The sequence below is a fragment of the Rhineura floridana genome, chromosome 10 (assembly GCF_030035675.1).
Source record: "Rhineura floridana isolate rRhiFlo1 chromosome 10, rRhiFlo1.hap2, whole genome shotgun sequence".
NCBI lineage: Eukaryota > Metazoa > Chordata > Lepidosauria > Squamata > Rhineuridae > Rhineura > Rhineura floridana.
The window spans coordinates 45,935,795-45,958,241 of NC_084489.1; the positions used below are offsets into that span (position 1 = coordinate 45,935,795).

The 22,447-nt window shown below is 40.6% G+C and overlaps 1 protein-coding gene across 2 annotated transcripts in view; it reads left to right on the plus strand.

Moving 5' to 3' along the window:
- AGMO (alkylglycerol monooxygenase) overlaps positions 1-4,344 on the plus strand; it is a 260,877-nt gene extending 256,533 nt beyond the window's left edge. For both annotated transcript variants that reach the window (XM_061587149.1, XM_061587148.1), the window contains one exon: positions 1,638-4,344. In XM_061587149.1, coding sequence (XP_061443133.1) covers positions 1,638-1,715 — 78 coding nt within the window. In that variant the 3' untranslated portion in view covers positions 1,716-4,344. The remainder of the gene's footprint in view (positions 1-1,637) is intronic.
- Positions 4,345-22,447: the final 18,103 nt, after the last annotated feature.

Here is a 22,447-nt window from a genome sequence, read left to right on the forward strand (position 1 = left end):
TAGAAATTATCCAAGGTCACCCACTGAGTCCATGAGTGAACCAAGATTTGATCCTAAATCAGACTGTCTTATGTTAATCAAAGGGCACACTGGCTGTCCTGTTTTGAAGCAACACATATGGCTCAGGATTGAGTGCTTATTGGCCCAAGCTATATAAAGTTCTTTGAGCCAAAACCAGTACTTCAAATCAAGCCTGGAAAATCAGTCTTGATCTGGAGCGTGTGCATAATACACTCCAGTAGCCTACTCCATTCCAGGAGGTGAGTGGTTGTGTTCTGCTTCAGTTTTGAGGTTACAAAGACATGAATGATGGATGAATGTGTGCATTCCATCACCCCATCCCCTGACTCTGCTGTTGAGTTGCTTCAAGATTGTCATGCCAAATTAGGCCCAGAATCCATTTTAAAAACTGAAAAGCAAATCTTATTTTGCAGTATGATCTTGACTAATAACTAGTATATTGTCCCTTCTGTATTGAAAATATAAAACCCTGCATGTGGTCGGCCCTGAGTACGTCAGGCTTTTGTTTTCCTTTTTTAATGAAAATCAAAGGAATTATATGATGCAATGTGTGTTTTCTTATTTTATTTCATATGCTCTCTTTCCAAATGTTCATTGCATTTTAAAACACATAATAAATGCAGTAATTTTTTTTCATCACCACATTGAAAAAAATGCACACTTTTAAAGGATTTCCCTTTTATATAATAATAGCTATGACAATCTCAGCTGAGAACACTTCTGGGGATTTAACAATCTATGGTTGTACCTTGGGACCACCATTATCCAGACAATACTCCCCTAAAAGAACACTGCAGTTTAATTAACGCTGTAGAAATTAAACCTCTATTTTAAGCTACCTTATATTTCATGCATCTTCCTGAAATTTTCTGTGATCTTTCTTTGATATGGTTGCAGAACCAAATGTAATAATAGCCACATAAAAAACCACCTAGAAAGTTTTACACAACATGAAGAACCTTGTTTTCTCGTCTAGCCTTTGTATAGATAAAGACAAGCACAGATAAACTATGTGTATGAGTCAAAGATGTTCCACTTTTGCAATGCATAGGAATGACACTGCTGTAATTGAGGGAAAGTAGGAACTCACTGGACGGCAAAAGTAACTGCTTCCCCACCATACTGTTTGTTTGGCTAGGAGTAAGCTCTGCAGTGCCATTTTGCTGTGTACCACAAAAAGGGGAGTATCATTTACCCATCTTCCTTTACCCAGACCTTTCTAGCCAACTGCTATATGCAACAGGATCGTACAATTGAGATTTCAAAGATCATCTGGTACAGCTTTCTCCAACCTGTTGTCCTCAATGTTTCAGACTGCAACTACCACTAGCTATGCTGGCTGGGCCTGACGGGAGTTGTAGTCTTGAGGCCACCTGGCTGGGGAAGACTGATTTAGTCTAACCCTCTGCTGATGCAAGAAATCCAGTTCCACAGCATTCATGATAGGTGACCCTCCAGCATCTGCTTAAAAACCTCGTACATGATAGACTATTATGTCTAATTTCATTATTTGAGAGCATGCCTGGTTCTGTTGGTTGGTTTAATTTGTAATTTAAAAATGCTGTAATGAAGTTGAGTTTGATGTAGTGTTTGTGTGTGTTTCTCTCTTACTACAGGTGTTGTTTTCTCTCTGCATTGCTTTTTGGGGAATACAAATTATGAAGCATCTTGTCTCAAGTGTGGCAAAGCACTGAAAAGAAATCTGTCAAAATCTCCATGTTAAGAACATACGAGCCCTGCTAGATCGGACCAAAGGCCCATCTGGTCCAGCATCCCACTTTCTACAGTGACAAATCAGATGCCTATCAGAAGCCCACAAGCAGGATGGGAGCACAGCAATGTTTTCCCACTCATGTTCCCCAGCAACTAGAATTCAGAGGCTGACTTCTGATACACAACTATCATGACTAACTCTTGATTGCTTTTTCAGTGCCATGAATTTGTAGCCATGAATTAGTCTAATTCCCTTTGAAAGCTGTCCAAGTTAGTGGCCATCACTACATCATGTGGTAGTGAACTCTAGTTTAACAATGTGCTGTTTGAGGAAGTAGATAAAATTGTATATGCCTCTTATCATGTCCTCCCTTACCCTCCCTTTTTTCCTAAAGTAAAAAACCTTATATGCTGTAACCTTTCCTCATCGGTAAAATGCTCCAGGTTCTTGATCATTTTGATTATCCTTTTCTGCACCTTTTCCAGCTCTACAATATCCTTGTTGAAGTCTGGCAACAACCACTGTACACAGTATTCCAAGAGTGGTCACAGTTCCTTTCCTGATGATCTCTGACATGGAATTTGCATTTTTCACAGCTGCAGAACAGTGCGTCAACATTTCCATTGAGCTATCCACAAACCCAAAATCTCTTGTCAGTCACTGCTAGTTCAGACCTTGTCAGCATATATGTGAAGTTAGGGGGGTTTTTTACCCCAGTGTGCATCACTTTACTGTGGCTTACACTGAATTGTATTTGGCATTTTAATGCTGCTTCATCCAGTTTGGAGAGATTCTTTTGGATGTCCTCACAATACTTTTTTGTTCTTACCAACCTAAACAGTTTGGTGTCTTCAGCAAACTTGGCCACCACACTGCTCACCCCTAACTCAAGGTCATTATTAGAGATAAAAAGCATTACTGAGATGTGGTAGACATTTATGGGATTTTTTTAATGTTCACCCACTCCAGTTTTATTTTTTGAAATAGTTAAGATGCCTCAAGTTTATGTTTAGTTTTTTATTGTATTCAGGGAGTTCCAAACCTTCTCATACATAATGTAAAGGAAATACTTTGCACCAGTTTCATTCATGTGCAACCATACATTTGAAAACCATGCAAAGTTTTCAACTGTTGATGAAACTCATAAATGGTCTAACTGGAAATAGGCTATCAGACTCTTTCTCTTCAGATACAGATACAGCTAGCGTAATCAGTTATAGGTGGGCAAATTCCACTGATTGAAGTTGCTCTTATACATTAATAAACAGGATTAGGATCCACAACCAAATTACATTTTAAGTTGCAATCTTACCTATGACTAAGTCCCACCACTTCTGACTAGTCAGGCATAGGGTCAGGACCAGCTTTAACATTAGGCAGAGTGAGGCAGCTTTCTCAGGCATCAGATCTTGTGGACAGGCAGTGGCAATGTGGTTTCAGAGAGGAACAAAGTTGTATGTGCCGTATGTGGTGTTCCCTACACACACTAAGCCTGCTGTCTTCAGGTGCATTGGGGAATGCTGTCCTTTTGCCAGTGTTGTAATAAGATTCCACTCTCATCCTAGTTGTCTTCTGTACATGAAAGAGGGAGAGTGCTGCCTTGTCCTTTGCCTCAGGAGGCAAAATGTCTTAGGCCAGCCCTTCATAGGATTGCATGGTTAAATAATTTTATTTTTACCTGCCATAGGGTTACCATCATTTTGTCATTTCAAACAGAGTACATTTGGCTTTGATAAGTGAAAAGTAAGAGTATGCTGTTGCACCATCTCAAAAAGAGTACATGTACTCTTAAAAGAGTACAGTTGGTAACCCTACCTGCCAACCAAAAAGAAAAGAAAAACATACTCCAACATCAACCTACCCATACATTGAGATTCTCTTTGGAGACCCACAGTTCTAGCCCAAGACATTTGCTGCCTGAAAGGGAGCTTAAACAACACCTGCCCCTCCAGTAGGGCTAACCCTTTAAACCAGGAGTAACCAAGGTGGTGCCATCCAGATGTAGTTGAATTACAACTCCCATTGTCCATGACCATCAGTCATGCTGACTAAGGCTGATGAGAGTTGTTGTCCAACAACATCTGGACTACCCCTGCTTTAAACAGTCTTTTTGCACTATTCAGACACCACCTCCTGCTTCTTCCTGCTATGTAGCCCAGACCTAGAGGAAGCCCTCTGAGTGCCCCAGCTTATTGAAGCCTCGCCTAGGGTCTATGCTAATTTCTTTTTGACCTCAGACAAATGTTGTTTTGTTTTGTTTTGTTACAAATTTCCCCAGTCCTTTTAATATCCGGTATAATCTATCTGCTTTTTTTATATTGTTTGTTTTATTGATTTTTTAAACTGTGTAAATTTATACATTAAACTTTATGGATTTGTGTAAAATTGTATGAATTTATAAATAAAATAATTACTGAATTATGCTAGAACATTAGAGATTTTCCCTGTTATTTAGCTGCTATCAAATGCTATGTAAGACTGAATAGTTGTAACTGGAAAATGTAAAGTAACTCAGACAAATAAGATGGTTTTCTCCTCCCCCCCAATATAAATATGTGTGTTTTGCAATGTAAATTAGCAGCTAAGTATAAGCTGGCAAATAAACCATTTTCCAGGAATGCTTATTGAGTCTTTTCAGTTCTGTTCTTGCCAATCTTCATGTACTGAATTGACATGTAAAAGGGATTTTGCTGGTTTGATCAGCATTGTTTCAAAACAGATATCTTCCATGGCAAAGATGTCCTTAATAGTTAATAGCATTTGTGTTCCTCAGGACTACCAGAATTACTATGGCCAAGCTTAAGGATAAAGGGTTGCTCACCTTAGTACTAAATCTGATCTGTAATATACCCACATCATTAGTCTTACTCCAATGGCTGCTTTATTACCAGTCTTAAATGTAGCCAATTAAATCCAGATGTACAAACTGAGTGTCCTGCACTTTATAATACACACCACAATGCAAACCTACCTAATTCACTTTCTGAAACAATACACAAACTAAAACACAAACTATTCTTCAAAATCCAAACTTCTTTTTGCAGTGCAGTTCTCCAGCCAAAAAAAAATGTGTACAGAAAGTGTGCATAAGGAGAAAGTGTGCATAGAAATGGATATATTCATGAAAATAACAGAAAAATGTATTATAAGGGGAGATTGCTTCCAAAAATGTCTACATTAGGAGAAATCCACAGTAAAAATGCTGATGATTTTTGTGATAACTTTAAAAAAAAAATCAGTAAAATTGCAAACTGATGTGGAAATGTAGCAAGCTGAGTGTAAGATTGGAGAAATAAGAAAGTGACAGTTAACTGAAACTGACCAATTTTGTCCATCCCTTCATGCCATGCAGGAGGGCAGGAAAGAACTGCTGAGCCTTGATCCTGGCACCAGCATCACTGCAGCTTACCTGGATGGGCCAGGGCAACAGTAAAGGTTGGGGCTGCATGAGTGCACTGGTGGAACCAATCTAGCATTCTCGCTGCTGGGCTAGCACAGCCCCAGCCTCGCTACTGCCCTGCCTCAGTCATGTCCAGGTAAGCTGCAGTGACACCGGTGTCAGAGCAGCTCCATGACTCGACCACACTAATCACTACCGACGCCATAGTTTGGAGGACCAGGCACTAGATTTTTTGCTTTTACAGTTCTGGTGTTTCTGGGTAGAGAAAGATGGCGAATAGGAAATGATAATATGGAATTAATCTGCACTTGAATCATATATGTAAATAAGATATGAGAGCAGAGACAGTGTTGCTATACTATGCTCTCTGCAAGCCACAGACTACATTTCTATACATTCTGTACCACCTTCATGGGAAATTATAGGAAACATCGTGTTTTGACAGTCATTTTAGAGCCACACTTCAGCTACTTTTAGGGCTGTGAATAAGAAAGTGCCCTCATTCACTATTTCTGCAACAAAAATAAAACTCAGTTGAAAAGTACAAAGATGAAACCTAAAGTAAGACATCTTATTTATTGGAACTTTTATATCAGTGGAAAGCTTAGCTCAGCCTTCTGTCGTCTCCACTCAGCAGGGTGATGTGGAAACAGACTGGAAATTGATGACAAGCCTTGTGCAGTTAACTTATGATTTAGAACCATACTGAAAAGTGCTAGACAATTAGCCTGCTGTCTCAGCCATCCTCAAGCACACATGAACCTCCATGCTGAGTAAGTTTGCTCATTTAATCTTCCCCTTTTCCCCCTTAGGCTTTTCACCTATGAAAAACTTGTATTTTGCCTTAAGTTCTTGACTTTGAAGTAGGTCTCAACACTTTCTCTGCCTTGTCTCCAAACCATTGTAGACCATATGATATTTCAACTGAAAGGGTGTGGTTGTTTCTCTCCCTAAGGAAGGTGCAGGGAGAAAACCTGCAGCAGTCAAGTGAGAAAGTAACTTCACAAATTAACACTTCTTTCTTTCTTCATTAATTGTGAAAGCATCAGAGTTTAGCTGTAAATAAGCATGGCACGAGAAAGAAAACCAGGTATTTTACATTGAGGCTGCAATCCAATACTTGTCTACTCAGAAGTAAGCTTCATTGGGTTCAATAGTACTTACTCCCAGGTAAGTGTGTATTGGATTGCAGCCTAAGTAAACAAAGAGATCATCGCTAGCTAAATGTTGGGGCTGCAATGCACACATTTCCCTGGGAGTCTCTTTGAATTTAATGGGATTTACTTCTCAGTAGACATGTATAGGATTAAACTTTGTTGCAATTTAATGGCATAACATCAGAGCTTGGAAAAGTTACTTTTTTGAACTACAGCTCCCATCAGCCCCAGCCAGCATGGCCACTGGATTGGGCTGATGGGAGTTGTAGTTCAAAAAAGTAACTTTTCCAAGCTCTGCATAACATACATCCCCTTATGAGGAGAGCACAATCGGGAGCCTCTGACCCTGTAGATGCTGTTGGACTCCAACTCCCATCAGCTCCAGCCAGCATGGCCACTTCAGGGATGATGGGAGTTGGAGTCTAGTAACATATGGAGGGCCATAGATTCCCTACTTTGCTTTAGGAAAAGGTTTTCACACTACATTTTCTGCCCATGTGAACAGGTCAAAACTGTCTCAAGATATATTCTCACCTGTACAAATGTATGACAGCCACAGATACAGAAAGCAATTCTTGTGATTGCATGATATGCAGTATTCTAATCTTTTAAAGTGTTGTACAGTGGGATGAATAAAGAGCAGCCCATACCTGAACTCAGAACCAGATGAAACCTCATTGCAAGAAGAGGACCCCTCCCCTGCCTATAGGTTTCCCACTCCAGCCTTATTGTTTCCCCAGCAGCACCTGGTAATTGTATGGATGATGTCTCTGGACACCGAGGTTCCATTTTTTAAGTATGCTGCCTGTTTAATATACATACCCTCCATCAATATATACAATGCTTTTTTAAAGCCATAAATGCTAGTATCCATCTCCACAGCAAAGAATTTTATAAGTTAATTACATGTTTGAAGAAGTCCTTCCTTTTGTCTGTCTTGAATCTACCATAAAGCACCAACCTCCAAGATCTGGTATTTACTGTAGACAGAAAGTAAAATTCCATCTACACTATATTCATAATTTTATAAACCTCTATCCATCTTTTTCCTAAGCTAAATGCGCTTATTTTTAGTATTTTGCATAATTTTATTGCCAAAAGAATGCTCATCCATAGAAAATAAGCACTGAAGTTATTTAATAGGCAAAGTTGGAGGTAGGGATGGAAGAATCAATCTATACCGGGTTTCATGTCAGGTTCAAGTGTTTTCACTCGTAAATCTGTTCAGCATTAATCTGCAAAAAAAACAAAATCCACAAGGAAATTCTTATTTAAATACATGATTTAGTGTCTCCAAACAGACATTTCTTAATAGATTTTCTCTCAAAATATGCATTTTAAATGTGGTTTGATACATTTTTGAGCATAGAACTATGTCAAAATGTTCAGAGAAGTGTGAATCCCAATGTTCCAATCCAAGAATTTGTCCAGGAGATATCAAGGAGGAATAGGGGAGAAATTCAATTCAGTTTGCATTGAAAAGCGAACCTACAAAATGTCCCAATTACCTAAACAATACTCTAGCTAAAACAGAGCCATAGTTTGAAATTCAGTTCTTTAAATATTGCTGTGCAGTTCTCCAGACAAGTAGTATGTACAGAAATGCATATACAAAGTTTATGTGTGCATAGAAATGTATATTTTCATGAAAATAACACACACAAATGCATAGGGAAATGTGCATATTAGAAGACATTCAGATTAAAATGCTGATGAATTTTCATAAGGACTTAAAAAACAAACCCACCTGCAGGTTTATATGGAAATGCAGAGAACTGACCTTAAGACTGGAAAAATGAGAATGTGAGATAAACCATATGGACAGATTTGGCCATCCCTAGTATCAAATCAGCATTTATAAATATAAAATTCCTCAAGCACCCTTCGTAGGAGGATAATGTTCACAGTGATAATTTAACACTGTTGTTAAGATGTTGTTTTCTGAGTCCACTTGTTTATAAATTTTCTTATATGGGGCCAGTATGTATAAAATAGGTCACATGTTACATGCATAATTTCTTTCATGTGTGTCCCTCCTCTATATTTCATTATTTCAGCACTGTCCTTCAGTCCCTTTCATGTTTCCTCTAACTTAATCTTGCTTGCCTTTTTGCTGCTTTGTTCTATCAATCATTCTCTCTCTGCTTCTTGAGATGTAAGCACCTTTGCTCGGTTCACATGCTGCTTACTAACATGCTGGCTGAGTACAGAGGTGACAGCCAGCCCAAACAGCAGTAACTTCAGATGAGATTAGATTTTAAAAGGAAGAGAAGAAAACCAAGGATTTCAAACTGTGCATTTCAAATACTAGACTTCTGCAGATGTGATTTTATTCCACATGGTTTCATACACACACCCCCTTTCAATATGAGTGTTTTGTCAGCATATGAATTGCCAAAAGTGTTCACCAGGAATGAAGCCATGTTAAGAAAGTCGAGGTATAATTTGACACTAAGACCCTGGGGCATGTCATCATATCTCCCTCTGGTATCTGGCTTGTGAAGAGGAAATGAGCTTGCTAGGATCACAGAAACAATCAATCATACTGCTGTTTTTGCCCAAGTAAGTATAGACTGCTGCTTTTCAATCTCACTGACCAATACTCTCCCTGTGACAATGATTTAATAGGGTTGCTGCAGAAAACTCAGCCCTTCCCTTTCACTGTGCCCAGAGCAATGAAGGAGGGCTCTGAAGACAGCCTGGGCTGCAGAAGAGCTGCAACTTTATTGCAAATAGTAAACGATTTGAGAACCCCAGTGCGGAGGCAAGATGTACTTTTGCAAAAAGTGACTCAGCCCACAGGATGGCTAGTCTTCTAGGGAAGCAGAAAGATGTTGGGAAGGCACATTGACAATGAGTCCACTTTGCCTGTTTCCTTGGATTACAGGAGTGTCTGCTCTGAGCCAGTGTCAGGAGTTGGCATCACTGATGCCCCCTGAGGCCCACACCCTGTCAGGGGGCTCACTGCCAATCCCTGGAGTCTGTCCCTACTCCTCACCATCACTTCCTGTTCACTTGGGAAAGGAGAAGGAGGAGTAGCTTTTGCACATCTTGCCCTCACTGGGAAGTGGCACCAACTGGGCCCAAGGAGAAAGTCAAGTTCTCCCCTCTCTTGAGGCAGAGGGAAACCACAGGAATGGGAATTAGTGAAAACATCTTCTCCAAGTATCCCCCAAAAACTTGAAGCATCTCTAGTCACTCAACTCATCTGGTTACTTTTAGTTTAGGATCTCTTTTGGCATAATTGGTGACCCTCTAACTTATTCTTACATGCCCTGGGGCCTGCCTACTCTAATATGCCACTAAAGTAGACAGTCCCTGGCTTGTCTAGCCAAACTAGAGGGATATCCAAACCTGACCACTGTTGCCTAGCCAATGTCCCAAGACTAGCAAGCAAGTGCATACCATGACCCTGGTACAGCTCTAGCTCTCCACAGCAATGTCAAATGCCATGCAAATGACTTACACAAACAATCCACCATGATCACAAACTCATCCTTGTGTTATTTTCTTATAGGTAGAATGCATTGACCTTTAAGAGATATTTGGCACCTGTCCAGACCCTCTGGTCCAGCAGCTTTAGGCCATTGTACTTGACCTCAATTGCTGGGGATACCAATTGGGGTTGTCCTTGGCAAACACACAGCGGGGCCCATTGCTGGGCATACCCCAATCCCTTTATACCTGGTAAAGCCCAACAGCCGCTTTACCAGTTTAACCACACAACTCTACCAGTTTAAACACTTAAACTATTTAAGTGTTTAAGAGCAGTTGATCGTTCTGAATGATAAAGGCTTTGCTAACTTTTTATGTGCATATTGATTCAGTGTTCACACATGTGCACACGCAAACTCATGTATACATATACACATATAATATCAGAAGTAGAAGAAACTTAGATAGTTGAATTGCATAGAGAGTTATGTTTAGCTTGAACACCTGGCAGAAGGGGATGTCAGAGGCCATGAGCCTATGCTAGCTAGACAGCAATAGTAACAGAGCAATTCTCTTTCTCTGATCTGTCTGGGCAGAAAGAAACAATTAGGAGATCAGTGTCAAATACTACCAGAACTTTGGAGAGGGAGGATATTATCAGCATGATACTGAGAAGAGGAGAAAGGACAGCTACCTATTATTATCCAAACCTGAATGTATTGCAGGAGTCAAAAAATGATCCACTATGGGTTTTTCAGTTATGCCTCACTACTGGGGTTACTGGATTCTTATAGTTACATGAGGAAAGGAATGCGGGATGGTCAGCTTCAGTGTTTTTACTGTTCCTCACCTTTCTATACAGCACTTCCCATGATCAGATTTGTACAAGCAGCTTTAAAAATAAGAAACAAGAATAAGGGGGGGACACTTCTTTTGTTGCAATGTCTACACTAGAAGATTTAAGAATCTTGCAACTTGCACAGGTGAAAAGAACATGCAGCTGAGTTTTGTATTTATCAGCTATTGCGGTAAACAACTTCAACTAAATTTGAAGTATGATCCCAACATTGGGAGGAGGCAATTAGATTTGGACAAGACACAGGAGAGGATTTCTGTCCAGTGTGGGAGAAACAGCTGCATCATGTACAGCAAAGACCACCAGTAGTGCCTTTGGAGAGTTTTCTTGCATGAAAAAGGCATGTGGGAGGCTGACAGCTGCAAGAGTGGGACTGGGTGTGGATCTGGGAGTGGAGGGAAGCCAAATACATAAAACAAACTTTTCAGAATGGAAACACACCTCTAATTTCTCCTGTGGAATCAGGGTGTTACCATGAGATAGCTTTGAGCGGTAAACTATCTGGGAATGCTACTATGCAAATTCTAGCAACTGTCCTCTTTTAACATGCTGAATCCATTCTCATACAGGCATGAAAAATGTCCCAAAATATTTTCTTTTCATCCTTTGCACTGAGTCAGCAGTGGGAATCCCTGTGGAACCTGGCAGTCCAAGTTTCTGCAGAATGATGGCCCTTGTAGGACTTCCCCGGGTGTGGCAGTAGGGTCTTCTTTCTGCAGAAACCTGGGCTGCCAGCTTACACATGAATTCCCACTGTGGACTTGGTGCAAACACCCCTGCTCCGCACGTGTGGCTGTGTCTCTCCTCCATTGCATCTTGGATTTGCACTGCCAGATAGATGGTCCTCACACTCAGAGTGGATTGAGCAAAGGGCCTGAATACAGAAGTGCCCTTTTCTCCTCCTACCAACAGGAAAATAATAGAGATAATCTTTTTAGGGGTGACAGAAGAAGGAAGATCTATATAGCAGCAAGCACACAAATCATTGCTACATTAAAAGATCTCTGGATTGGGGCCTTTGCCTTTATACCTCATCTACTGCCATCTCTCTCTCACTCACTCTCTCTCTCTCTCTCACACACACAAACAAAATCATATTCTGCCTGGAATATGGAACCTGCTCCACTCTTGACATAAACAAATAGCAACATTATTGTTTGCCCTGAAGGTTAAAAGTAATTGGAATTTTCTGAAAAGCCATAAACAATGATACATTGTAGGAAAATGATATTCTGAGATTCAGAACATTGATATGATGTAATGGCTAACGCTATAATCAAACTCCTGGTTGTGCCAAGCTGGGGTGGGGTTTGGATTGGGTGGAGGTATACCTCTGCCCACCTCTGCTGGCCTCCACCCATGGAGTGACACCAGTGTCAGCCTGCCAGTGAGGAGCTCCCCATTCTTCCCAACAAATGTGTGAGTGCAAGTACTTCTTGTGGGATTCCCACCACCAGCAGCTTGTGCAAATGGAGTTTTCTGGGGGTGGAGAAGGGCTGAGCTTGCCAGAGGTCTGCTGGCTCCATTGCTGTCAGTTGATGACATTTGGTTCGATTCAGACCCAATAATTGTGCCAGCTTGATTGTCTCCACCTTCTGCCCCATCCAGTGTGACCCTTGGGGTGTGGATACAGTAGTGGCTTCAGTGCTGTGTCATGCCCCACTGCTGTATTTGTTAACCATAAGTTTGGTTTATGAAATTTGTCCTGAGCAGGACCCAGTAGTTAGGGGCGGAACAGGGAAGGAGGAGCAAAACAGGCAGAAAGAATTAGGCTGAGAATGTGACTGGATGTGATTAATAAAGTTATCCTCAAGAATCACCAACATCTATGTCTCATGGATAAAAGGGGTAGATACTAAACCTGCCACTGCCCCAGTGGGGTTTGGATTGTCTTGCCCAAAACTGAGTTACAGATCAAGAAGACGTCATCCTATGTGTCAATAAACATTGAAAAAGACTTCACTCCTGTTTTTTGCATGTATGAATAGTCATTGTAAACTGGTTGTCAATTCCTGTATTTTGAACTATCCCTTGTCTTGGATCTTACCTGCTCCTTACTCCTTCATTGTTTGGCCGAGCAGTGCTGCTTCCTGTGCTTGCTGAACTGGGATTGTTTTTCTTTTCTGCGAGTCTTGTGCAACAAAGAACAACAAAGAGGCTAGTAGCACCTTAAAGCAGCATGTCCTCCAGAATCAGATGTTGCTTGGGCTGATGAGAGTTGGAAGTCCAACATTCATCTGGACCAACAAATGGATTATGGCTTAAGCTTTTGCAGACTACAGTCAACTTCCTCAGATGCACCAAGTGTTATCCTCAGTTGTAAGTATATATACACATTGTTGGGGTGAGGGAGAGATTGTAAACAGTGTGGTCAGAGGGAAATGAGATGCAAAAAAAGTACAGAGGAGTGATAATCACATAATTAACTATGGTTGTTGTTCCCAACAAGCAGTTGTGCTGGTAATACAGTCATCCTGACATGGTGCACCAATTACACTACATGCACTATGTCTGTACTTTTCTGCATCTCATTCTGCTCTGACCTTACTGTTTACAATTCCCACCCTTACACCATATACTTGTCACAACTAAAAATACACTTCATACATCTGATAAAGTCAACTAGTGCAGACATGTTTATGCCATAATATATGCGCTAATCTTTAAGGTGCCACAAGTCTGTTCCATGTTTGTTTTTTAATGACCACAACTTATATTTTGAAATTCCCATGCTATAGCATATGTACGTAGGTACATTTAAGAGATTAGAGAGTTGCATGCAGAATAATTGTATCAACCCATTTCCAGCACCCCCTTTATTGGGAGGCCCCAGAGCTGCTGCAGGCTTGTAACTTCATTTACAGTTGTCAGGTATTAGCAAGATGAGACTTCCCTTGTTTGTGAGCTCCAGATCCTGATACATTCATGGCAAACAATTTAGTCAAATATTTCTGTCACTTGAAGTTTGTCAAGACTGAATACATTGCTTAGAATTATTTCCTGGGTTGAGGAGTGCCTATATTTGGGACAGTGTATAGGAATATAGGCAGAATGTATGGACTGACTCCTTCAATTTCCTTAAAGGATCGTGTGTAAAGTTGTTCATCACCTGGATTTATAAACTACTTGGACAAACTACTGTTACGTATTTTACAAGGACATGACTACTTACTGTGTATCTTCATGGTTACATGACATATCTTCATGGTTAACGCAATAATTCACAATTATCCCAAAAGTTTAGCCATTTTTCATTTAATTTTAGCACATGCTCCAAATTCTAACAAAGTTGCCTCAGTCCTAGAAGTATGTCAGTTGTCAATGGGCAAAAGCCTTATTATGCCTTCTGTAGTGGAGAGGCACAGAAATGAGAATACACTTTATATCAAAACAAAATAGTTTCTCATGGCAAGCCAACACTGAATACAGGCCTCATCTTTTATATTGGATAATAAGGTAACCATTGTTATAAAACATGGATGAGGAACCTCAGGCCTGAGGGCCAAATGTGGCCCTCCAGGCCTCTCTATCTGGCCCTCAGAACTCTTCCCAGGCCACACTCCTCACTGACCCTGCTCCACACCTTTCCGGGCTAGAATGTGTCCTTGACCTCTGATAATCTTGCTAGCCTGGGTGGATGATAGAGAGAAGTGTGGGAGTGTACCTATGAACTAGGCAATTGTAGAAAGATAAATTTTACTTTAATTGATCCTCCCACTTGTGTCTTTGACCCCAGCATGAGGCCCTCAGAAGGCTGCCCAGAAGGGAATTCAGCCCTTGACCAGAGAAAGGTTCCCCAGCCCTGTTCTTAAGCATTAGCACCAGTAATGTATAATCTTCATCCATTTTTGGATAACTGTAGATTAACCTCTGCTTGCCCAGCCTACTTATACAGAATGGCCATCATTTCAGTCTAATCTAACTTGGCCTATGCATGCATGGAACTAGGGTTCTGCTAATGTCACCCTAATTGCATAGCACCTGCATGTGCAATGCAGCAGATTTCTCCAGGCTCAGGAAAGGCAAATGGTGGCGAGAGCAGCTCCTGTTGTTTGCTGGAGCCGGCAGTCCACGGTCATTGCATGAGGGTAGCGGGCAGAGGCGCTGAAGAAGATGGAGGAGGAGGAGGGTGAGTAGTCCCGCCTGCCCACCTGCCTGCCTGCCTGCCCGAGCACTAGTAGCCCCTGCCCCCGCCACCACCACTTCTTGCCTGAATCCAGGAGGCTGAGCTGCTGCATGCAACTCTCCTGTTTAAAATGTCCCTGACCTTTATACTGCTCAAAGTGAGCTGAAGGGGAAAACTGAGTTCAGCCTTGCCCTGTGCTCTTCACTGCCTCTATAAAAATCTGTTAGCTGCCTGTTGATGAAGGACATTGTGTTTGCTGGACATTGGCGCGCTCCTGGCAGTGACTATTGTATTGCTTAAAATTAAGGGTCAGCCAAATACTTTTCAAACCAAGCAGTGAGATTCCTTGTTTGCTTTTGTTGTTGATGATGATTATGTTGTTTTTATTACATATTTAAGGTCTCTTCCCTCCCCCGCCGCCGCCACTTTATTTGTATTTATTTTGTATTTCCCCAATATCTTCCCCTGGCTGTTTGTATGTATTTTAAATATTTTTAGATTAAATAAATAGGAAATCATAATTGTGAACCTCCCTAAAAGCAATTTACCTATCCTTATGTTTTGGCAAAGTGATGGTGTGAAGGCATGCTGGTAGAAGAAGAGACCATGTTTGAGGCATGTTATAAGGCATTTGAGCACTGTGTCACACATTACTTTTTGAGATCTGTAGATTCATGTTAGAGAGCTAGTGTGATGTAGTGGTTAAGGTGTTGGATTACAACCTGGGAGACCAAGGTTCGAATCCCCACACAGCCATGAAGCTCACTGGGTGCCCTTGGGCCAGTCACTGCCTCTCAGCCTCAGAGGAAGGCAATGGTGACCCACCTCTGATTACCGCTTACCTTGAAAACCTTATTCATAGGGTCACCATAAGTCAGAATTGACTTGAAGCCAGTCCATTTCCATTTTCAGATTCATGTTGGAAAGAACACTTACACGTACTGAATGGTGGGTTGGGTGTTGTTTTTTCAGTCTAAGGTGCATGCACAGAGAAGGTGATACATCATCTGGCAGCTAGCTTCATAATGTGAGGATGAAAAACATTTGGATCACCATTCACTTGTTTACGTTTCTCACTCTTGAGACCACTTCATATATTATTTTTTCATACACAGAAATTTAATCTTTTTATAGGAAAAAAGTATTTTCCATATAGGAAAAAGTATTTTGTGAAATATGGACAGTGGCTGCCCAGTCAATATAACCACTGTACAAAATCTACTCAGCCACTGTAATTATATTTTTGTTTTGAGTACCCTATTGTCTGGGTCTTGTTAAGGTGTGTATCCAACCTTGATGTGCTTACAGAAGGGGTGTGCAAGTAGTGCCCCCCTAAGTGTGGAGGCGTGGACCAACATTGTGTTATGGAAAACTAAAGTCTGTGTGAAAGTGCATATTTGGGAATGCCATCAGTGTGATCCTGAGCACCTAAGACATTAATAAATAATGTCATATCAAACTTCCACTTCACAAAATATTTTACGGTCATGTCCATAAGCAACCAGGAGTATAGCCATCCAGGGTCTCAGGGGGACTTAGTCCCCCTGCTTTTTTGGGAGCAGGGTCCCTATGTCTCCAAGCATCCCATAATCAGCATTTAAAGGGAGTGTGTTAGTCACTGAGAAGAGTCTCCTGATATGCTCCCTTGCCTTTCCTGCTGATTGGAGCCAATCAGAGTGAAAGGAGATGAGTCAGCCACTGAGAAGACTTGTCTCAGTTGCTAATGCTCTCCACTTTCATGCTGTTTGGCTCCTAAAGACATTTGTTGTTGTGAGAGAATGCATTAACAAAGATCTCATTCTTAATCCAGGAGCAAAAAAGGGTGTGTGTGGCTGTAACTATCATGAAGGGACCCTGTACTTCTGAATTTGCTACTACACTACTGATAAACACCTATGTAACCTTGTGTCTAGAGACTTATTATTAAGAATCACTTTCCATAATTGTAAGGAGGTATGTCCACATGCATGCATCCCAGGCACCTAAATGAGGGGTGAGAGCAGCATTAGGGACATAAGCAAATGTCTTATACCAGGGGTTCCCAAACTTTCCTTCTACATAGACCACTTGAAAATTGCTGAGGGTCTGAAAGTATCTGAAAATTTACTATGGGCATATGCAAGATAATTAACTCCCATTAGTGATAAGAGCAAGAATGTATAATTATTATTTTAATTAAAACAAGAAGCTTATCAGTACTTTGAAGAGGACCAGATATTTATTTTCTTTCTGAGCTCAGGACTGGGTCTTTCATGATGCCCGGGGGCGGGGGAGGGGAGTAGGAGAGTAGTTGATAAGACAGACATCCTGGCATTGGTAATCTAATTAGCAAGGTATGTGTAGGGTTGTTGCACACGTCCAGGCCCAATTTCATTTTGAGTGGGGAGGTGGAACCTGTGTAGATGTGGTTGATCAAAGGGAGAAGAAATTTTGAGTTAAGCAAAGCTCTGCTTTTATAAAACCTAAGAAACATACAGATACTTTGAATGTCTGAGTCCCCGCACCAGTGGAATACTGGAAGAACTTGTGGAACTTGCTGCTACTATATTTAGAACTGAGCATGTGGTGTGAAAGACTCCTTTTTCTAACATTTTTGCTTCTTGTTTTTCTCCACCCACCACATCTCTGAAATATATTGTATATGCAATGGTTAACCATACTGCTGCCCTGACTTACTTTATGTTTGTTTCTATTTTGTGCTTTTATATTGATTGTGTATTTTTATTGTTTTTATTATATTTGTAAGATGCCCTGAGCTCTGTTTTTAACAGCAGAAGAGCAGGATATAAATCCTCTTAATCAATCGATAAATATTCCATAGTGTTGGAAACTAGAGTCTAGGCATTTAAGGCTGAAAATGTAAGGTTTTTTTAAAAAAAATTCCCCAGTTTTTGGTGGTAATTACTAGGAACAAAAACAAAACTGGACAATCCAAACATCAATATGCAAACATTTGTATAATATGCAAATAATATGCAAATAACTTGCATAATATGCAAATTAGCCTGCCCATATTTGTGGAACTGGAATATGGCAACCCTAACCCAGAGCAGTCTGTGACTGTCAGGGGGCGGGACATTAGGTGAGAAGGAGAGCCAGACAGGGCAGGAAAACCCCACAAAAAGGCCAAGACCTACCTCAGATTGCCATCTATGTCTTCCAAGAGAAGGTAGGCCCAGCTTCCTGCCTACCTGATATCTCCTTCCCCTGCCCCCAGGATTGATCCCTCAGCAATCCTAAAGGAAAGTTGCTTGTTGAGCATCACCCGCACAGGATTACCCTCCCACTCAACAGCTGTTCAGTGGAGGGGTCGATTCTGAAGCATGCAGGTGATGCTCCGCAAGTGGCTTTCTACTGAGGCATTGATCGGGGGGGGGCATTGCAACACCCTGCAGAGTTATTTTCATGCTGCAGAATTCATCTCAGTTGAGGGTGGGAAGAGAGACAAGGTCTCCCTCCACCCCTCTCTCAGCTATGTTTAATTAACCCCAATTAACCATTAGCCCTGTCCCCAAACTTATTTGGGACCAGATCTGGAGTGGGTCAGGGTGGCGGTCCCTAGATCAACCCAGGGCAGTCGGCTGATGCCCCCAGGATCAGAGCCATGGGGCAGATGGGAGGGCTATGTACAGCCCTTTTTAATAACAAATAGTGCAATAAGCAGTCAACAGTAAATGAGTGAGGATAGTAACACTAATGGCAATACTCTCATTTCAAAGCAAAAAGTGAAATGAACCAAAGATTCCTCACCTTGCCCCACCCAATAGTTTTCAGACCAATCAAATAAACTTGGTTTCCCTTTCTATGCCCAAATATTGCAGATATGCATCTAACTGTGCTTAGCACTTAACATTGAACTTATTTCCAAGCAAGTGACTGAGGATCACAACCTGTCAGGAACATTGTTAGGTCACAATATTTTCAGATGTGTTGTGTATGCGAAAACTCTCTTCTCATTTGCATTTTCTTCTTTTTTTGGTTTTGCCTTTCTGACTTTCGTCTATAATGGACTGACAACAAATCATTATCAAATCTTGTCGGATTTTGAATTACCCAATGCAGGCCAGGCCTTTCCAGCTGCCTTCATTTTTGACAGCATTATGCTTCTCTGGATTCCTTTCTTATTTCCCTACTGATATCCATTGGAGCTTTGAAGAACATTCCTTTGCAATGTGAGCAATTATTCAGTGTAGGAGATGTAGTATCCAGTTTAATAAAAGTCTCCAGCAGAACAATTATATTTGAAAACAAACGGAGAGATTACTTTTCATGCAACTGTCCCAATATGAATATAATGTAACCTGAAAGCTATTCTGCTTATTGAGCTTCTAAATATACAACTAATAATTGACATCTGGAAGCATTTTTACTACATGCAGGTTTGTTTTTTTAAAAAAAGATTGTCTTATAGTGTTGATGGTATTGTGTGTCTGAACTATATCATATGGCAGTGGTTCCCAAAACTTTGAGTGCTGAGGCACCATTTCCCCACATATATGAATCTGATGGCACACTCTGCTTTATATATATCCCTGTGCAGAATACAGGAGGATGAGTTTGGTAACCCCATCAAGATCATCTGGATTAAAATAAATGGGGCAAGGAATAAAAGGAACATGGTGGCTGCAGTCTACCACCAACCACCCAATCAAGGAGAAGATGACAATGAAATTTTGAAAAAGCAAATTGCCAATGTTTCAAGCAGGCATGAAGTAGTAACAATGGGAGACTTCAATTACCCTGATATCTCTTGGGAGACAAATTCTGCCGAACATGGCCACTCCGAGAAATTATTTCCTGACTTGCATTGCTGACAACTTTCTCCTACAGAAAGTGGAGGATGGAACTAGAGGATCAGCTATCCTTGACTTGATTCTAACCTATAGAGATGACTTAGTGGATGAAGGGGCAGTCAGGGGAACTCTGGGGAAAGTGAACATGTTATACTTGAGTTCTTGATTTTAAAGGAAGCAAAAGCTGAGAGTAGCCATATTTGTACCCTGGACTTCAAGAAAGTCAATTTTAATCAACTCAGGACAATGATAGATAAGGTTCCATTGCAAGTGACCCTAATGAGAAATGTAGTCAAAGATGGGGGTGGGAGTTGCTAAAAAGGGAAAATTCTAATGACACAATTTCAAACAATTCCAACAAGTAAAAAGATGGAAGACAGCAGAAGAAGCCAATGTGGCTCCACAAAAAGCTTAGAGATGACCTGAAAACAAAAAAGGAAACATACAGAAAGTAGAAGAAAGGCCGGATCACAAAGGAAGAGTACAGACAGGTACTCAGCCCTACAGAGAGACAGCACGTTACCCCACCCTTTCCAAGCAGAGACTGATGGGAAGTGGGCAAGGCCTGACCAGTGAATTACACAGTGATGCAATAGAGAGCCTCCTTGGTGGGCTTACATGAGCCTTTAATTGTATGTATTTTTTTTCACAGCATGCAGACATATCCCAGTACACAACTGGCAAATATTTGTCTCAGTAATGGTTAAGATCCTCCCTTCCTCCTCCTAGTCACCCTGGCACTAAGGAAATTAAATGATAATAAGTTCTTTTATCACTGATTAATTTAACATCATCCCCAACTACTTGATTTTGATATTGTTCAGACTACATTTATCTTGGGGCATCATTTCTATTCAAATCCTTTGCTTTTCATTATACTAAATTAATACTTATTACAAGTCCTATCCCTCTGTCGATCCCACTTGACAAATCTGTCAAGATTAGTGCATAAAATAGCAACAGTCCTTGGAGCCTTAAGAACGCCCCCTATTTTTGTACCATTTGTAAATTTAATGATCCTGCATGTAAGAGCTTTGTCTAAATCCTTGTATGAAATATTAAAGAGTGTCAGAACTCATCACGAGCCCTGTGGGACATCGCTCTTCACTGATGTGTTGTGCTTCACTGATAACTCCCATTCTTTTTCCTACAGTGCATGCTAACTGGCACCTCATTTCTCCAACTGACATGTCACAAGCAAATAACTGAAGTCACAGGATTCCAGAAAATGGAAATATCCTAGTGTGACAATTATTAGTATCAGGAACTAAAGAGGACCCTAATAAATAATAATTAGAACAAACCCTAATTCTCAACTGAAGCCATCTTTCATATGTACAATGCAACTACCTTCAGAATTTACACCCTGTCATACATTACTCACTTAGCGGCAGGGGTAGACAACATGGTGCCCTCCATTTCAGTTCTCTCAGTTTCTCATTTTTCTAATCTTAAATTCACTTCACATTTCTGCAGCAGTTTGGAAATTTGTCTTTTAAAAAAAGTTCTTGTGAAAATTCTTCAGCATTTTAGTGCAAATTTTTCCTAATAAACACATTTTTGTGTATAGTTTTGACTACTGTACATATTTTTGCAAGCGATTACTCCTAATATAATGTATTTTTGTATGTTATTTTCTCTAATGTATTCATTTTTAAGCACACTTTCCCTTAATGTATGCAGTTTTGTAAACATTGGTTGGTTGGAGAACTGCATTCCAAAATTTGGATAAGTGTGAATTTTGAAGGATGGCCTGTTTTGAAATATTGTTTCAGAAAATGTGGATTTGATCAATTCAGCCTTAAATGTGAACTAAATTGAATTTCTCCCCCATCCCTATCTTCAGATGTTGCTGGATTATAATTCCCAACAGCCACAGCCAACATGGTCAACAATCAGGGATGATGGAAGTTGTAGTCCAAGAAAGTCTGGAGGGCACCACATTGGCTACCCCAGCACTAGGGGATTGTTTCAACTACTGATGGGCCAAAGCCACAAGATGACTGACGGATTTCTTGTCCTTCCCTCTGTTTTTATTTCAAAAAAGGCATCACCATCACTTAAACAGGTAACTCAACTTCAGTTGTTCTTCAAAAAAGAGGGGGGAAATTTGTGCCATGTATTATTTTTTGAAAAGTAATTTAAGAATCCCCTCTCTAAGGATCTTAGAACTTCACACTCTGAATGTCAACAAATATCAATCCCCTTGAAATTTCCTTTGTGCAGCATTCCCTTTAACATCCTTACCATTTTAAATCTAATTGCAGTGGATTCTCTTACAATCTCACCACTTCACCAAATCTTACCAAATTGTGAAGACTTGGCTCTTTCTTTATTACCTTATCCCTTATATCTTCTGCTGCTACCAACTATTCCCGCCTGGTCTCCTACTGAGCCAGGAAGCTTCCCCTTCCTCCTTCGAGGGGAAAGGGCCACTGACATTACACTGACATAACTGTAAACCTCCTAGGCAATTGCTTCTTTTCTTTATAACAATTGTATCAGCTCTGCTGCTCTTTTGAAGATGCCAGACCGAATGTATTCCTTATGTTGCCAAAAGGCAGCAACATTTGTGTGAGCTGCCTCAGAAAGTCTAAGATTGTTCCTGAAAAAGGAACTTCAGTTCTGAAATGCACTGAGCACTATACATACTAGGGGTTGGCACTATACCTAATTAAAATTATTTAATTTGTATCCCGCCCTTCCTCCCAGCAGGAGCCCAGGGCGGCAAACAAGGCACTAAAAACACTTTAAAACATCATAAAAACAAATCTTAAAATACATTAAGACAAAACAGCGTTAAAAACATTTTAAAAACTTTTTAAAGGGTTAAAAACATTATTAAAAACATATTAAGCAATTCTGACACAGACGCAGACTGGGATACCTCTCAACTTAAAAGGCTTGTTGAAAAAGAAAAGTCTTCAAAAGGCGCCGAAAAGATA